Genomic DNA, 17,847 nt, shown 5'->3' with positions numbered 1-17,847 from the left:
CACCTCATTCTCTGTTGTCCCCTTCTTCTCTTTCCCTCAAACTTTCCCAGCATTAGGCTCTTCTCCAGTGAGTCCTTCCTTCTCATTAGGTGGCCAAAGCATTTGAGTTTCAACTTCAGGATCTGGCCTTCTAAAGAGCAGTCAGGGTTGATCTCCTCTAGCACTGACCGGTTTGATTGCCTTGCAGTCCAAGGGACTCGCAGGAGTCTTCTCCAGCACCATAGTTCAAAGGCCTCAATTCTTCGGCGCTCAGCCTTTCTTATGGTCCAACTTTCACTGCCATACATTGCAACTGGGAAGACCACAGCCTTGACTATACGCACTTTTGTTGGCAGGGTGATGTCTCTGCTTTTTAGTGTGCTGTCTAGATTTGCCATGGCTTTCCTCCCAAGGAGCAAGCGTCTTTTAATTTCTTGGCTGCAGTCCCCATCTGCAGTGATCTTGGAGCCCAGGCAAAGAAAATCTGTCACTACCTCCATTTCTTCCCCATCTATTTGCCAGGAATTGAGAGGGCCGGATGCCATGATTTTGGTTTTCAGGAGGAAAACCATGGACAGTACCAATAGGAGGCCTTAGGGGCCCTCAATCTCCTCCTGTTTGGATGTGCTCCACGCAGGACTTCCTCAAAGACCCCCTGGAAGCCGCAACCGGCACCTGTGCCCAGCCATTCACTGAGTTGTATTGCTGTTGTGTGAGCTGCAGTGATTATCGTGGGTGGCTTAGCATCGCTCTGCGAGACGGGCAGCCACAAGAGCTCTGTAAATAAGCACACAGTCTATCTGTGGGGTGGGCCACGGTTAACCCTAAAAGCAGTGGGTTTTTGTTTTCCAACTTATTTTAGCTCCTACATTCAAGATCGCATTGCTGAGCCCTTCCCTTAGAACTGGCAGGGATGGGTCTTCTGTTCCTCCCTGGCCAGCTCCGCACGGGCCTTCGGTCAGGGATGCTCCCTCCTCGCTCCTGGGCGCCTGACGCTCCCCCCTTGCAAAATGTCCGTTTTCTGGCCATTCTTTTGAAATTTCCCAGTGGACACATCGGCCTGGATGAGGCGTTACAAAGAGGTTGTGCAACAAATTGCTTTCTTTGAAGGATGAGATGATTGGTGGACCAAGGCAATGAGGTGGAAGCAGGGCCTTTATTCTTCAGCAATAGTAGTCTTCGCTTGATGAACATAACTGGGGCCAGCAACTCGGTTGTTAAGCACCATAGTTGCTAAACGAAACATCAAATGGCCATGACTTGTGATTTCACTTGTGCATTTTCCATTAACTCTGCTTGTCAGAAACCAGTTGTGAAGCTGCCTATGGTGACCAAGTGGCCCTGGGACTCTGCGTCAGTTGCAAGTGCAAGAATTGGTCATAGAGCTTTTTTTCCACACTGCCGTCACTTCGAGTGGTCACTAAAAAAGGTAGTTGGTAAATGAGGACTACCTGCAAGGCATTTGATAAAACATTACACCCTCCTTCTTGGTAAACTGGAGGAGTGTGAAACGGATTGTCCTCATCTCTAGACAGATTTGCAGTTGCCGAAGGAGCACATCCTGCCCCTGGGCCTCAGGGCCCATCTCTTCCCTCCTGTGGGGCTCCTCAGAGTTCTGCCCTGCCTGGGCTCACCACCACTCAGCTGCCTCGTGGATGACTTTGATGGGGGGATAGGAGGCACGCTTACAAAACCTGCAGATGATGCAAAGCCGGGAGGAACTGCGAGCACCTCACAGGACAGGTCCAAGGTTCAAAAGAATCTTGACAGACTGGATCTTATCCACCAAATTTTGTTTTTTGCTGGGAAATGAAAGGTTCTGCACTTAGTTGAAAAAAAAGAGGAAATGCACTGAGTGCAAGATAGGGATATGCCTGGCTTAGCAGCAGGATGGAGGTCTGGATAATAGACCATAAACTAAGGATGAGCCAGCAATAAGCTTCAGCTGCCAAAAGGCCAGCGGCGTGGTGGGTTGCATCAAGAGATGTTATAATGCCACGTTCAAAGGAAGGGGTTGGACTAGATGACTCCAAGACACCTTCCAACCCTTAGGGATTCCTTCCCCCCCCCCACAAGATGTGTTTTCTGAAGAGGGCACTGGGGGGGGGGATGGGTCGAGGGACGGTGTGATTCCTCCCGGAACAGCCCTCCCCCTCCCGGAACAGCCCTCCCCCGTAGGCAAAAGGCTGCCAGGCTCCCTGGAGGGAACAGGATCCTGGCCACCCCTCCCTCCTTCCCGGGGTTTGCCCTCTCCTCCCCCGCCAAGCCCCAGTCTTAATACAGGGAGTCCCTGGCTGACAACCAGCTTCTGAGTCTGAAGCTGACAGCGGCGCTGAGAGCAGCAGCTCAGGACCGGCTTTCACCCTTACAGCCTGACTTCCGAAGTGCCCGAAGGTCAGGCAGGGAACAATGGATGGAAGCTGGCCGAGGAGAGATTCAACCTGGAAATAAGGAGAAATCTCCTGGCCATGGGAACAATCCACCCACGGGACAGAAGTTGCCTTCAGAAGTTGTGGGAGCTTCATCACTGGAGGCTTTCAAGAAGAGACTGGACGTCCATCTGTCAGAAATGGTGTAGGGTCTCTTGTTTGGGCAGGGGGTTGGACTAGATGACCTCCAAGCTCCCTTCCAACTCTGTTATTCTAATTCTAAGTAACCATTGCAGCATCTCTTGCGGTCACCATCAAAAGTCGGGCGCTTGGCAACCGGCATTGTGTTAGGGCACCTGCCCTGTCCCGGTGTTGCAGAATCAAGAGACTCAGACCCCGGAATCAAAACAAGTTTGGTTTATTTTGCGCAAAAGGTTCAAAACAAAAAGCAAAGTCAATGTCTGAACAGCTTGTCATGGAAAAACAAGTACATATATAGTCTCCAAAAGTAGCAAAACACGGAAATGTAACTTATGAGCTCTGATTGGTTACATGAGTTCTAGGCCCCCTTCTAGCTCATCTCTAGCCCCCCCTTTGCGATGCTAAATTATAGCTAAATATCTTGCAACCTTGTTTTTAGCAAAGGTCACAGGTGTCTTGCTAGAGTCTGAGTTTCCTGTGCCATGTTTGTGGTTAGCGAGACAAGCGAGACATATGTGGTTGGCTGCAACTGAACTCTGTGCTGGCTTACTAGATGTGACCCACGGGTGAACTTGTGGTTTGACGTTTTCCATTTCCTTTTTCTTCTGACTAACACACGTATTTTCTTCATGCCTCATTTTTATGTCCTACCTCACTTTTATGACACGCAGCATTTGGATGTATTCTTTGTATCTTTCTTTATGGCCTGCCTCACTGGGATCAGATGATCCCTATTTGTGACCTTCCCAGTCGGCTTCTGACAAGCAAAGTCAATGGAGGAAGCCAGATTTCCTTAAGTGTGATTCCCTTAACAACTGCAATGATTTGCTGAACAACTGTGGCAAAAAGGTTATAAAATGGGGCAAAATTCACTTAAAGATTGCCTTGTTTGGCAACAAAAATTTAGAGCTCAGTTGTGATTGTAACCCCTCGTGTGAGCGTGAGGGGGATGCAGTGGCATCAGGGCACCGTTTAAACATTGCCTTCCTCCTCCTGCAAATATACGGGTTTCTTTCCTGCAGCTTCTATTTACCTCTAGTTTCTTAATTTTTATTGCGGATGGACCTGGTGGGAGGCACCTCCTAAGCAAAATGCCGGCCTTTTGATTTGCTCCGTGGATGACCTGACCTTGTCATGGCTGTGGCCTGTGCAGGCCGTGCCGCTTCCCTGGCCACACTTGCCAAGGCCCATTGCTGCCCATCTTCCAGGAAGGCCTTGGCTCCCCTTCTGGGACAGAGGGGGAGGGAGAGAGAGAGAGAGAGACCCAGGGTCACCCAGCTGGCATCTGTTCCAGGGCGACGGATTTCCTAGCCCAGCATCTTAACCTACAACCCTGAGCTGCCTCTTTCTTAGTTCCCCCACCTTCAGGTAAATCTCCCACCTGAGGTGATGAAGAAGAGACGCCCCCCCCCCCCATTGCTGGTGGCAAGGCCCTTCCTCGGAGTTATTAATATTGGTGAAAAAAAGGCCATCCCTTCATTGCCTCTCCTCCCTCTGTGGCCAAGCGTGAATCCCCCCCTCCCCTTTCCCCTCCATGCGTGGCTTCCCCTGGCCTGTTGCAAGAACTTCGGGTGAGGAAAGCAGTCAGGCGGTGGGAGCATGGCCCTCCTCAGCCGCCCCTCCCTGCCTGGCTTCCCTGCACTAGCGCCACAGGAGATGCTTCTGCGCTGCTGCCTGTGGCTTCCTGAGAGGTTGTGCAAGAGGGCCCGATCCTTTGCCCTCTTTCGGCAGCTCAGAAGGCTTCCGGGAGGACCGGGCCCCTCCCTCAGCCTGGCCTTTCTGAAAGAAAGAAAGAAAGAAAGAAAGAAAGAAAGAAAGAAAGGAAGGAAGGAAGGAAGGAAGGAAGGAAGGAAGGAAGGAAGGAAGGAAGGAAGGAAGGAAGGAAGGGAAGCCACAGGGATGTGCGGCCTTCTTTGACCGTCAGCCTGAGGGCTGCTGCAGAAAGACCTGGTCCAGGATGTACTCAAGGCTTCAAGGCAAAGCTGGATGTGTGTGACTGGGGATGATGGGAGTGGCTGTCCCACACACACGGAGGAAGGTACGACTGGGGAGCAGTGACCTAGGCAGTCAGCCGGGGGTGGCCGTAAGGGCTGCTGGCCCTGCTCTCCGCTCGGGGGAGCCTGAATGGCTCTGGCCAGCCCCATCCCTGGATCACCGCAAGGCCAGGCACGCCTCAACCATCCCCTCCCCCAATATGAAGACGGATCCTCTCTCTCTCTCAGACCCCCACAACACCCCCCATGTGGGACAAGGGGTGCGTGCCTTCTCTGAAGCAAGGGAATAATTTGGGGACGGGACCTCCCCCCCCCACCCGCACAGACAGCCATGGAGGCTGAGCTAGGGCTGGGGGGGCAAAGGAAAAAGGTCTGGGCCTGGGTCTGTGGGAGGATGCTGGGTGGAGTGGTTGCGCTAAAACCTCCTCCAAGCTTTGGTCACGTTGCGACTCTGCGCATGCTCAATGGCCATGTAGAAAATCTGGCTGAGAGTTCTTTTTGTGTAATTTGGGGGTCCAAGCCCCCCTTTTCAATCCTTCTTCCTCAAGAAGGCTGCATTGTGGGATGACCTTTGGTGAGCTGCTGCCCGAATGGGGCCAGCGAGGGAGGCCACAGCTGAACCCAAGGACGCCCCCTTGCCCTGAGGGAGGGAAACCCACCCACCGTGGGAAAGTGCCCAGAGGACGAGGGGCAGGGCTCATCTTCCCTTCGCAGGAAACTCTTCCCAGCCGCCTGGCCCAAGTTCTCCCAAGGAAAGTTCTGGCTTCAGGGGCCCTTCTCATTCCAGGTGTGGAAGAGCAGCCGTGCCCAGCAGGTGTGGTGCAGAAGCAGGGAGGGCTTCATGCCCAGGACAAAAGTCTGCGGGCAAGGAAGGCAGGGTCAGAAGCAGCAGAGCCCCGTCCTCCATCCAGGTGAGCGTCAGGAGCAACTGCCTCCCACCTGCAGGATTGGTGGCTCCATAAAGGGGTTGGGGGGCTCGCTATGGTTCTGGGGTTCTTATTAACTGCTGTCAGTTAAAATCCACTGATAATATACGTGAACCTTGGATTGTTTTTGTGTGCCAGTGGGCACCTCTTTGCATTTAACCAAACTCCTCCAGATGCCTCGGCCAACTGGAGACCCGCATGGGGAGTTCTCGGAATGTGCAGAATGGCGCCTGGCCCCTCGATCCCCTTCGGTGCTCCACTTGGCAGGTGACACCCTAAGCATCTCTCCAGCTTAAAAACGACCTCTGTCCCTCTCCACGTCGTGGCCCCAGGAGCATCGGCCTTCTCTTTGTCCTTCGGGGGCTGAGTCAGCTCAGGTGCCTTTGTGGAGGGAACTGGAGGTGCGGCCCAGCCTGCTCCAGTGGGCCCCGCCTCCTCCTGCCCACTGGGCTACCATAGTCAGGTGAAAGCTCCCTTGGGGGCTAGGATGCCTCGTGTTCAAGGCAGGAAAGCGCTGGGTTCCCAGAAGGTTCTCCTGGATCTGGAAAGAGGGCAGAGAGATCAGGTGGGGTCACCCCAACAGCAGCCTGGATCTGGTGATCTGCACCTGCCAGCCAGGCCCCCTCTTCTACACCTTCTCAGTCAAGGACCCGGAGACGGGCCCTTCTGGGCCGGCCATGTTGAACCAGCCACCTCCCACCTGCAAGAGGCTTTCCCCTTCTCCCTGGCCCTGCTTCCTGGAGCCGCACAGGCCGGCAGGCTCAGGCTGCAGATGGAGAGAGGCAGGGCCTTGGGGAGGGCACCAGGTGCTGCTTCAGCTACCTCGACTCTGAGTAGGGCTGTGTTGCAGTGGGGGAGGCTAAGGCATCCAGGGCCCTGCAGGGCTGCTGCTGGCTGGAATGCGGCCTGGTGATTGTGGCTGGGGGCCTCAGGCCGCTCACTGGCTTCTCTCGTGGCACGTCACAGACCTCCAGCTTGTCTGGGACTGGCACCTGGGGGGGGGGGCTGGGGCCTCAGGCAGACTGTCCCCCCCCCAGATCTTTGCAGAGCTGACACCCCACCCTCTGCACTGGCAAAATTACCTGTAGGTCTTGGGTCAACACAACTGTGGCCCAAATCAACGCACACGTTGCAAAAGGGAGGTGTCCCTTCAGGTCAAAAACACCGCCGGCAAGAGCTTTGCAAGGGAGGCTGGCTCTCCTGTGCCTCAGAGCCACACAAATCGCAATTAAGGAAAAGAACGTGAAGGCAATGCTGTTTCACCTGAATTTCTTGAAGGTAAAGCCTCATGTTGCAGCAACCGAAAGGTTTTGCCAACACCAGGGATTTCCTCTCTTTCCCAAGGACGTCTCAAAAGTGACCAGACCGGTGTGGTTTCAGCTCTGCTCTGCCTGGCCCAGCACAGCTGCCTAACATCGGATGGGGGGGTTGCCTCCTCCCAGTGCCCCCCTGCAGCAAGCTCCCATCGTTCCAGACCTCTCCGAAGCCCGAGACTGTTGTTTCGCTGAAACAAACCTCCTTGGGTCTGTTCACACACACACCTGCTTTGCTCACAGGGCCTGTGTGCCCACCGGCATTTTGGCAGCCTTCCCCAGAGTGCCAACTCTGTGGGACGCTTAGCCGCTAATAAACTAGCCCTGCCTGTGCCAGAGGAAGCCGGCGAGGCATTGTGAAGGGGTGGCGGCTTGGAGGTCCCGGGTCCTCATCCGCACTCCCTGCGCCCAGGAGACTCACCCTTCTACCCATCCAACAAGACCAGGCACGGGCGGAATGCTAATTAGACTAAAATGGGTTAGGCTCCTCACTTTATGTTATGGATTTCTGAAACGCTGCCACAATGGAAAGCAATTCTTGGTGGCTGTGGCAGAGACCTTGTGGACAGGCCGGTGCCTGACTAGTGAGTAACTGACAGCAAACCCCGGACTCTCCAAAGACGTGGAAAATCTGCTGATGTTTATTTCCCTGCCTGTGGAGCATCCAGAGCAGGGAGCGTTGATGACCCAAAGAGCCTTCTTGGTGCCTCAGCGGTCCAAACAAGGGACTCAGCCCAGAGACAGGTGGGCCTGGGGGAGGTGGTGGGAGGCTCGTCCTCCTGCCTTCCCACAAAGCCTCCTTAAGCCTCGGCAGTGGGCAGGTGTTCCACTCTGGCCGCCTCTGCCCTCTTGCTTGGCTCTATGTCAGGCTTCCCGGGGAGAGGAACCAGCCAGCCCTCTTCTCCGCTGGGGCAGTGAGTGGGGTGAGTTGTTTAGGCAGCCCAATCGAGTGATGCAGGGTAATCCAGCCAGGGTTTTTCTTGGCAGGGCTCTCCTCCCTCAACCTTCTTCTCCAGCCCCCCCCCACCCCCTGCCCGTCTTCAGAGCAGCCCTTGTGCTTAGTAAGCGCTGAGTCTGCAGGCGCTCATCATCTGGCGCTTACTCACAGGAGCGCTGGTCTTTCCCCTTCAAAACAGTGGCTCATACAGAAGAATACAACCTCACCCGTCAATCAAAACACACCATTCCCAGGAGAGAAAGAGTGAAAGATGACCACAACCGGTGTGTGGACCAGTGTGTTGTGCAAACCCAGCCATCTGCCTGGAAGCTTGTGTTTTGACAACACAAGTCAAGGACTAAAGACTTTTTGTATTTGCAACTCAGAGAGAGATTTAAAGCTGATAACAAAAGCTGATAAGACTTCAATTGTGATAAACCTTTTAGTCGCCACTTTATAAAAAACACGTTGAGACTCTGGAAAGAGCACAGAGAAGAGCAACAAGGATGATTAGGGAACTGGAAGGTAAAACATACAAAGAACAGTGGCTGGAAGTGAGTATGTCTAGTCTGATGAAAAGAAGGACTAGGGGTGACATGATAGAAGTCTTCCAATATTTGAGGGGTTGCCACAAAGAAGAGGGGGTCAACCTATTCTCCAGAGGAGGCAGAGGGCAGGACAAGAAAAAAAGGGATGGAAACTAATCAAGGAGAAAAGCAACCTAGAACAGAGAAATTTCCTGACAGAACAATTAATCAGTGAAACAACTTGCCTCTAGAAGTTGTGGATGCTCCAACACTGGAAGTTTTAAAGAGGAGACTGGACAGCCTTTTGTCTGAAATGGTATAGGGTTTCCTGCCTGAGCAGAGGGTTAGACTAGAAGATCTCCAAGGTCCCTCCCACCTCTGTTATTCTATGTTCCGTTCCGTTCCATTCTACATTAAGATGATTAGGGGACCAGTTGTAGGAATTGGGTATGTCTAGTCTAGGGAAAAGAAGGACTAGGGATAACACGACAGCAATATTCCAGTATTTGAGGGGCTGCCACATAGAAGAGGGGGTCAACCTATCCTCCAAAGCATCTTAAGGTAGAAGAAACAAAGGATGGAAAATAGTCAGAGACCAAACTTAGAACTAAGGAGAAACTTCCAGACAGAACAATTAACCAGTGGAACAACCTGCCTCCAGAAGCTGTGAATGCTCCAACACTGGAAGTTTTTAAGAAGAGGCTGGACAGCCATTTGTCTGAAATGGTATGTAGGCTCTCCTACTGAAGCAAGGAATTAGACCAGAAGACCTTCAAGATCCCTTCTGACTCTTGTTATTCTGTTAAACTATTTTGAAAACAGAACTGTGTACAAACAATGGACCCCTTATTCCTAAAATGTATAAACTTTTATTAAAATTGGAAATGGAAGACTAAATAAAATTGTATAAGTTGGGCAAAAAAAATTCAATATGACATACCAATTGATCAATGGGAAAATGTGTGGATAAACGGATTGAAATTTACCTTATGCTTTAACCTCAAAGAGAATTTCTATAAAACGATTTATAGATGGTATTTATCCCCAGATAAATTTATTAAAATCTATAGAGGAACCCCAAATAGTTGATGGAAATGTAAGACTCATACAGGAATATTTTACCCCCCTGTAAAAAAGCTAAATAATTTTGGATGGAAAATTCTAATGTAATTCCAACCATTGGAAAAATCACATGGTGCTTCATAGTTACCGTATACATCACAGCTGCATGTCTTTCATATGTTCAATTTGGAGATATGGATCTGATGATTGTTAAAAATTAAAAAGGGGGAAGAGAGCTATTTTATTTCCCCATTCCTTTGGGGAGGGGAATGGACATTTTATTACAGTCTTAACCTAAAAGTTGAAAGGAAATGTTTAAATCCTTGGAAAAAGAAGTCTGAAGTCATTGTATACATTTGTGGTTTTTTTTGTTTTAGCTTTTCACATTTTTATCACTATTCTCTTTTTCACTCTTTATGGTTTCTCTTGATGGTTGGCTTATGTTGTTCTTTATGCGTATGCTTCACAAAATGTAATAAAATTATTTGATGCAGCAAGATGATGCCCCTGGGGTTCAAAAAAACCATTCCCCACGAAATAATTATTTTCTCCGCAAATTTAGGAATTCACTTGGGAGTTTCCCTCACAAAATCTTAAGGGGGAAAAGCAATGAAGACTTTTTAAAAGACTGGAAGCTTTTTAAAAAATATTTTTATTAAAGGAAGACTGAATTGATGATTTAAGAATTTGGGGATTAAAAAGAATTAAAGGGGAAGGGGAAAATAAATTGGCAAGTATCTAGTGGAAAGAGAGGTGGGAGTCATAATTCCATGTTTTCCCCAAAAGTGCTTCTTCTTCAGAGGGCAACTAGACTTTGTTTTCCTTTGAAGACGTTTCGCTTCTCACCCAAGAGGCTTCTTCCGCTCTGACTGGATGCTGGGGAATGGAGGGATTTATACTCCTCGAAGACAGCTGGTCATTTGCCTTCTTTTGGAGAGCTGTTGAGGCCACTTGGAGGTTTATCTGTGTCCTCGGGGTCACCTGGAGCAAATGACCAGGTGGCCTGCAGACTATAAATCCTTCCATTCCCCACCATCTACTCAGAACGGAAGCAGCTTTTGGATGAAAGCGAAACATCTTCAAAGAAAAACAAGAAAGTCCAGTTGCCTCAGGGGGAAAAAAAGCACCTTTGGGACAAGCAGGGCCTGGGTGACGGAGAACCTCCGTAGATCATTCCATGTTTTCTTTCCTTTTTCCAACTTCTTTTCTGTTTCCCAGTATTTTCATTTTTATATTTTTGTACGCCAGAAGAAACCCAGACCTGTTGGCCTTCGAAAGGGGCTTTTACCAAAGGCACCTTTTATGAGAGGCCTTTTCATTTTCAGTTTTGAATGGGAAATAATTTAGTATAATATAAATTTAATAATATAAACTTTACGCATGATTGACTTGCGAGGCCGGTGCGTTGTGCAATTAGCTCACAGGGTGTAATAAGATGGAGGGTTTGTGTCACTGTGAGTTGGGGGGGGCACGAAGGGAGGCTCAGCTAATCTCCATGTACCCGTGGTTGCACTTTCATTCAGAAGGCCAAAAACAGGCGCCTTCAGTCGAAGAGCCGAAGCAGCTCCTGGGACGAGAAGCCAGGTCTGCTCGAGAGGAGAATAAACGGTGTGTGGGGGGGAAAGAAACTCCGCAGGAAGAGCCCCTCCGCCCCTCGGACGGCCCGGGGCCCTCGGTCTCTCCCCTGCCCCAACAGGGCCCGCCGGAGGGCGGCTGCCGGCCACTCCGGGGGAAGCCGCTTCAGCGATGGATCGCCCGGGCCCTCTTTGGGTCTCCGGCCCGGCAGAGTCTGCCCAAGGGCGGCCACCCGACCCCCAGGCTCCTCGGGCCGGGGAGCTTTCAGGGCCGCCCCCTTCGCCCCTTCTGCGGAACGACGTCAGCCCGCGGAGACACGCAGGGAGGGGGGGGGTCTGCCAGCCCCTGGAGGGTCCCCCCGGGGTCCCCCCTTGCCCGCCCCTCCCCCCCAGCGGCCGCTTCCCCGACGGCCAGCCTTCGCGGCGCCGTTTTGGCTCCTTTCCAGACGCGGCGGGGGGTGGGGGCAAAGAGGGAAGAGCTCCCTCCGCCCCAGGCGGCGCATGCGCAGGCCGGGAGGTCCCCCCGCGTGCAGGGCAGGTGGCGGCAGCGGCGGCCTCGCAGTCACGCGACGAGGCCGGCGGGTCGGCGTGCTCCCCTCAGGCTGCTCCCGCCGTCCCCGCCGCGTCCCCGCCGTCGATGGCGCTCAGGCGCCGGCCCGGCCCGCCTCGCCCTCCGCCCGCCGCCTCGCCGTCCTCCTCTTCCTCTGCCGGGAGCGCGGCGGCGTCGGGCGAGCCGGGGCGCGGCGCGGGCTGGGACTCGGGCAGCGACGTCGAGACGGAGGCGACGGTCGGACGGCGCGCCAAGCGGCCGGCCCGGCGCCGCGGCTCCCCGGTAGGCGGGCGGGCGGGCGGGCGAGGACGACGCGGGGTGGCTGACGGCGGCTCTGCCTCCCGCCCGGCGCAGGTGCCGAAGCGGGCGAGGCCGCGGGCGTCGGGCGAGGCCGGATCCGCCGGCGGCCTCTTCGAGGCGGTGAAGGCCGGCAGGAGCGCCCTGGAGGTGAGACCCGGCGGGCGCCGGCCGCGCTCCCCTCCCCCCTCCCTCGGTGGGGGGGAAGACGGCCCTGTGGGGGGGGCGGGGGGGCCTTTCCCGCCTCGAGCCCGGCCTCTTCTCCCCTCCCCCCCCCCGCAGCCCCTGGTGGACGAGTGGCTGGAGGGCTACCAGCGGGACCGGCCCGGGGGCTTCGCGGAGCTGCTGAACTTCGTGGTGCGCGCCTGCGGCTGCCGAGGTGAGTGCGGGGGGGGGGGCGGGGGGAGCCGGGGCTGGTGGGTGGTGGTGGGGCGGGTGGATCGTCCTCCTCTTCCTCCCCCGCCGCCTTTCTCTGGGCCCAGCAGGAGTCGTGACTGTGGAGATGCTCCGCGGCCTGCAGAACTCGGAGATCATCAAAGGCCTGACCGAATCCTTCGCGGAGGTGAGAGGGGAGGGGGCGTGGGGAGGGTTGGGAGGCTCCCCATCGAGGGAGCCGGTGGCAGACAGACACACACACACACACACACACACAGAGGGAGAGAGGGGGGGTACCGTTGATTCTAATGGATCTTTCTCTGCACACCCCACCCCCCAATGCCAGGATTCAGCCGAGTACCCATTGCTGCTGAATACTCCCACGTGGCGGCGTTTCCGTACAGGATTCTGTGAGTTCATAGCGGTGCTTGTGCGCCGTGCCCAGCATAACGTCGTTTATGATGAATACTTGATGGATGGTCTCATTGCCTTCCTGACTGGCATGTCCGATTCTCAAGTGCGTGCCTTCCGTCACACCAGCACCCTGGCAGGTAGGGCAATAATTGGGGCAAAAGAGAGGCCCTTGTGGCTTTCCTGGTGCTTGGGATTCTCTGTGCTGTGTGGTCCTTTCTTCCCTTCCAGCTATGAAGCTAATGACGGCCTTGGTGCACGTGGCGTTGAGTGTAAGCATGCAGAAAGACAACGCTCAGCGACAATATGAGACTGAGCGGGCCAAGGGACTGGGCTGCTGGGCCTCAGGGAAGCTGGAAGGGCTGCTGGAGAAACATAAGGAGGTGAGTATCTGACAGGGAGCCTGATAAAGACAACTTTTAGCTGTACTTTGTTCAATCGCAGAATCATAAAGTTAAGGGTATCTCAAAGACCATCCAGTCTAACCCCTTTTTCAGTACAGCATCCACTACTGTATCATTCCTGATAAACATATAACAGTGCCTATATTTTTATGATCTTTGGCAAAGGAAAAGAACTGCCTTGTGGTCTGTTCCACTCGCTTACATTTTGTATAGTCAGATAGTTGTTCTAACGTTTAATTTCGAACTTGCAATTTTTAATTCACTGGTTTTAGTCCCACCCTCTCAGGAAAAACTGTGTGTGCACTTCCTCTTTTGAGTGTCAATTTTTGAGTTATTTGAAGACTGCTCTTATTTTCTTTTATGCAAGCTAAAATGCCAGTTAAAGGACTGCATCTTGTTGGCTGCATCTTGTTGCTTAGCCTCCAAGACCCCTGGGGTCATTAATCCCTAATTTGTGCAGGATACTAAATCGTCTCAGAGAGATGACTATCCAGCCTCTCATTGCTATATGTGGCCACCTGTTCCAGTGGCCAATGCCTCTTACCCTGAGGAACTACCTTCTGATGAACTTTTTCTTCATAGTGCTAACACATTGGTCCTGGTCCTGCCTTCCAGGGCAGTAAAGAACATGTCGGTTCTGTCATCTCTCTGAAACTTTTCAGGTGTTTGAAAACTGCTGCCAAGTGGCTCCCTTCAATAGGTTACGCATACCCTCAAAAGACTTGGCTCCTGCTTCATTCACAATCTTGGTCACTACTTTTTTTGAACATTGGTGCCCAAAACTGGACATAGACCTCCAAACAGGGTGTGGCCATCGGGACAAGATAGAGTAGAACAGTTCTTTCCATTGTTTTAAGTTTTGTGTACCTTTTAACCTGCCCTGAGGTGGATTTACCTGTTTAGAAGTTACATCACACTGCCATCTCACGTTCGATGTGCGGTAGACAAGGATGCTAATTCCCTTTCCCGTGTCCTCCTACTGCCAAGCCAGTTTTTCCCCCCCATTTAATAACTACACCTCCATTTTCCCTACTTAGATGCAGAATATTTCTCCCTGCTCAGGGCTGTCGCTCAAGTCTGTGGAGGTTTTTTCTTCTTCAGTCTTCCATCTAAAATATTTCCCAGCTTAATGTTGGCTACAGACTCCATAAATAACTTCACCAAGTTATTAATAATTAGTATTCAAACCACAGAGCCAAGGATAGAGGTTCTCCAAAGATGCTCTCCTTCGTGCATTAAGGGGACATTAAGAAGATAAGAGTTCACAAAAAGACCAAAAACACCTCACCAATTATCAGCATCCAGATGAGCAGAGATTGAGGAGCAGTGGCGGATAAAAAATAGTGGATCTATCCTTCCACCCTTTTGTGGATGGCCAAAACACACAAACTGGACATAGCTCACTATTCAATTGTATCATTAATGGGGACCTCAACTAAAAATATCGCAGAAGAATTAACAAAAAAAATGTTGGGCATTTCACAGGGAAGCGAATAGTCTTATAAGCTTCCTACTCGATGTCTCCAAAGAATCAAAGATGTGACAACAGGTGAGGATGAAGTCATAGTCTCATTTGATGCCACGGCCCTTTTCGCATCCATCGGCCCACAATTAGCCAAGGGATCCCATGAAAGTTCTCCTCCAGAGCACCCCAACCCAACCAAATGCACCAAGGTGGAAATGCCCAGAATCATGAATCTTACCAACCTCTGCTCAGCCACCTGTGTTCAAGTCGATGAATAAATAGATCAACGAGTAAAAGGAACTCCTGTGGGATCACCACTTTCAGGACTCATAACGGAGACTGTAATGCAACATCTGGAATCGATAGCACTCCCACATTTACAACCCAGAGTGTGGATCTGGTATGTAGAGGACACCTTTGTCATAATAAAAAGAGAACATACATAAAACCATCAACGTCGTCTTCAAAGGAATAAAATTCACAAGAGAAGAAAACTGAAACCTGCTCCTGTTCCTGGATATCCTCCTCAGCGGAGACAGCGATGGCAAACTAGGAACACAAGTTTATCGCAAAACCACCCACACCGACCGAGTATTCCATTACCAAAGCAACAACCCAACTGCCCACAAGAAGCTGTGTCAGCACTAGAGTCCTTGACTTATGACTGTAATTGAGCACAAAATTTCCATTGCTAAGCAATATAGTTGTTGAGTTTTACCCCTCTCTTGCCACAGTTGTTAAGTTAGTAACATGGTTGTTAAGTGAATCTGGCTTCCCCGTTGACTTTGCTTATCAGAAGGCTGCAAAAGGATCATGGCCGTCATAAATACACACCAGTTGCAAACTCTCCAAATTTTGATCATGTGACCATGTGTGAAAAGACGGTCAAAAGTCACTTTCTTCAGTGCTGTTGTAAAGTCAGGGACTACCTGTATTTGGATGAGCACAAACACATTGTAGCAAACCTGAACATCAGAAAAAACATCAGCTATACAACACCTTCCAACAAAATGGATATCCAAGCAAGTTCATCAGAAAGTGCCTGACCACACAACCCAGCGTAGCACAACCGGCGCAAGCTGTCAGAAGGACATGCGTTGAGGGGATGTGAAGAAGATAAAAAGTTCATCTTACCAAGATCCCCTCACCAGCATCCAGATGAGCAGAGATTAACACCAACATTAATATTAGATCAACAACCAAGAAGCAAACAATACCCTAGCCAAGCTAACGGTGGATACCCCAGCCAAGGAGCCACCAGGATCACCTCCCCCCTCCGACAGAGCGAGCCACCAGAATGTAAAAGAAGCGCAAACCTTACTCCTTGCTAGCACTGATGATGTAGTGAAATGTCTGCAAGAAAAGCAAGCTTGGCATGGAGGACCTCCCACTTCAACTGTGAGCTACGAATATTCACCATTCATCATGCACAATTTGTGAGAGCCCCTGCTGACTGCTGTTAATTGCAGCATGGCCCTTCAAGCTTTTCATCACCTGTTTTGAGGGCTTCACCAAGTAGAGTCATTGTGATGACAGCATCTGTAGCCTCCTGGCTTCTCCTCCCTGTTTTGGTTTCATAAAACTTTGGGCCAATTCATGGAAATCATGAGAATCAGTCCTAGTCTTGGTAGCAGCTGGACTGCCTCCGATTAGTGGGCTGCCTTGTGTAGTTGGTTGGTCACTCTGAGAACAGACTGCCGGACCAGGCGGTCCAGGGTTCCAATCCCGAAGGTTCTGCTCCGATCTGAAACCTCACTGGACCTTTGGGAGTTCTTGATAATATTACTGAGAATAGTTTTGTCATCACTGCTGGTTCCTTCTGTGCCACTGGGAGGCAACCCACCTTGTCTGGAGCATGAATTGAGTGGAATTAATTAAGGCACTGGTCTATCTTGAAAATCAGGAGGAGTCAGGTAGCACATTTTCAAGTTAACAAATTTGACTATGGGTAGTCCTGAGGGGTAGGACCTTTCGCTTAATGGCTGTTTGAAATTACGACTGACCTCTCAAAAGACTACATATGACCCTGTATTGAAGTTATGGCCTTGGCTGCGCTCCTGCGGTCATTTGTCTTTACGACCAATCACAAGGATGCTGCAGCCTCCCCACCCCCACCCCCGCTCCAGGCTTGTGGGGTTTTGGCTACTCCCCACATACCTGTCACCCATCACACATCTTTTGAAGATTCCAGGACCTCATCTTGCAAAGGAAGGGGAGCCGGTGTGGGCATGCCAAAATATCAGCTGTGGGATAAGCTGCTCCATTTTTTTTCTGCCCTGATGCAGTCTGCATATTGCTGCAGAACAGTAAAGGTATAACAGTTGGAAGGGATCCTGGAGGTCTTCTGCTCAAGCAGAAAAGTCTATACCATTCTAGTTAAATGGTTGTCCAGTCAACTCTTGAAGACCTCCGGAAGATGGAGCATGCCCAACTTCTGAAGGCAAGCTGTTCCACCGGTTAATTGTTCTCAGTGTTAGGAAATTTCTTCTTAGTTCTAGGTTGATTCTCTCCGTGATAGGTTTTCATCTGTTGCTTCTTGTCCTGCCCTCAGGTGCTTTGGAGAAAATGCCTGCCCCTTCTCTCTGTTGCAGCCGCTCAAGTATAGGAACACTGCTATCCCCCCAGACTTTCTGCTCTTCATTAGAGTAGACAGGCCCAATTCCTGCAACCCTTCTTCATATGTTTTAGCCTCCAGACCCCTCATCTCGGTTGCTCTTCTCTGCACTCTTTCCAGAGTCCCAAGATCTTTTTGTATTGTGACCAAAACTGGATGCTGCATGTCAAGTGTGGTTAGCGTGCCTGCCTCCACTTTTAAGCAGTGGGTGGTGCCCATGTAGAAGGGTTTTCATTTCCATTGCAACTTAGTAATTGTGAGCCAACCCCTGGGAATTGGTGACGGCCGGGAAACCGTTCTGGAAGGCGGACAGTTTTACAGTGAAGAAGGGAAACAGACTGGACAGCCATTTGTCTGAAATGGTATAGAGTTTCCTGCCTGAGCAGGGGGTTGGACTAGATGACCTCCTAGGTTCCTTCCAACTTTACTATTATGATTACAGTATGTGGAAATGAGTGGATGTGAAAGAATACAAGGAAGGGAGATGCTGTAAATGAAGGAGAATGTTTAGGGGCAAGGAAAACAGACCGGTGGGATGCAACATTTCTGGAGATTTGGGTGGATGGAGTAGTTGGATAGAGTTGGAGGAGATGGTTATTGAAGGTGTGGGGAGTATATAAACTGCACAAGGGGCAATCCCCTTCATACTCCAGAGCACCTGAAGGCAGGACAAGAAACAAAGGTTGGAAACTGACCAAAGAGAGAAGCAACCTGGAATTAAGGAGAAACTTCCTGACAATGAGGACAATCAACCAGTGGAACAGCTTACCACCAGAAATCGTGGGTGCTCCATCATTGGAGGCTTTCAAAAAGAGACCGGACAGTCACTTGTCTGAGATACGGTATAGG

The 17,847-nt window shown here is 51.3% G+C and overlaps 1 protein-coding gene across 1 annotated transcript in view; it reads left to right on the top strand.

Annotated features, from left to right (window-relative positions):
• Window positions 1–12,216: 12,216 nt before the first annotated feature.
• STAG3 (STAG3 cohesin complex component) overlaps window positions 12,217–17,847 on the top strand; it is a gene marked incomplete at its 3' end in the record, with an annotated part of 44,975 nt that continues 39,344 nt past the window's right edge. The window contains exons 1-3 of the mRNA XM_081323613.1: window positions 12,217–12,291; window positions 12,451–12,655; window positions 12,747–12,898. Coding sequence (XP_081179739.1) covers window positions 12,232–12,291; window positions 12,451–12,655; window positions 12,747–12,898 — 417 coding nt within the window. The 5' untranslated portion in view covers window positions 12,217–12,231. The remainder of the gene's footprint in view (window positions 12,292–12,450; window positions 12,656–12,746; window positions 12,899–17,847) is intronic.

Source organism: Vipera berus, assembly GCF_964194415.1.
Source record: "Vipera berus genome assembly, chromosome: 3".
NCBI lineage: Eukaryota > Metazoa > Chordata > Lepidosauria > Squamata > Viperidae > Vipera > Vipera berus.
Note: the sequence above shows the minus strand (reverse complement) of the source record. Positions and strands in the feature narration are given on the sequence as shown.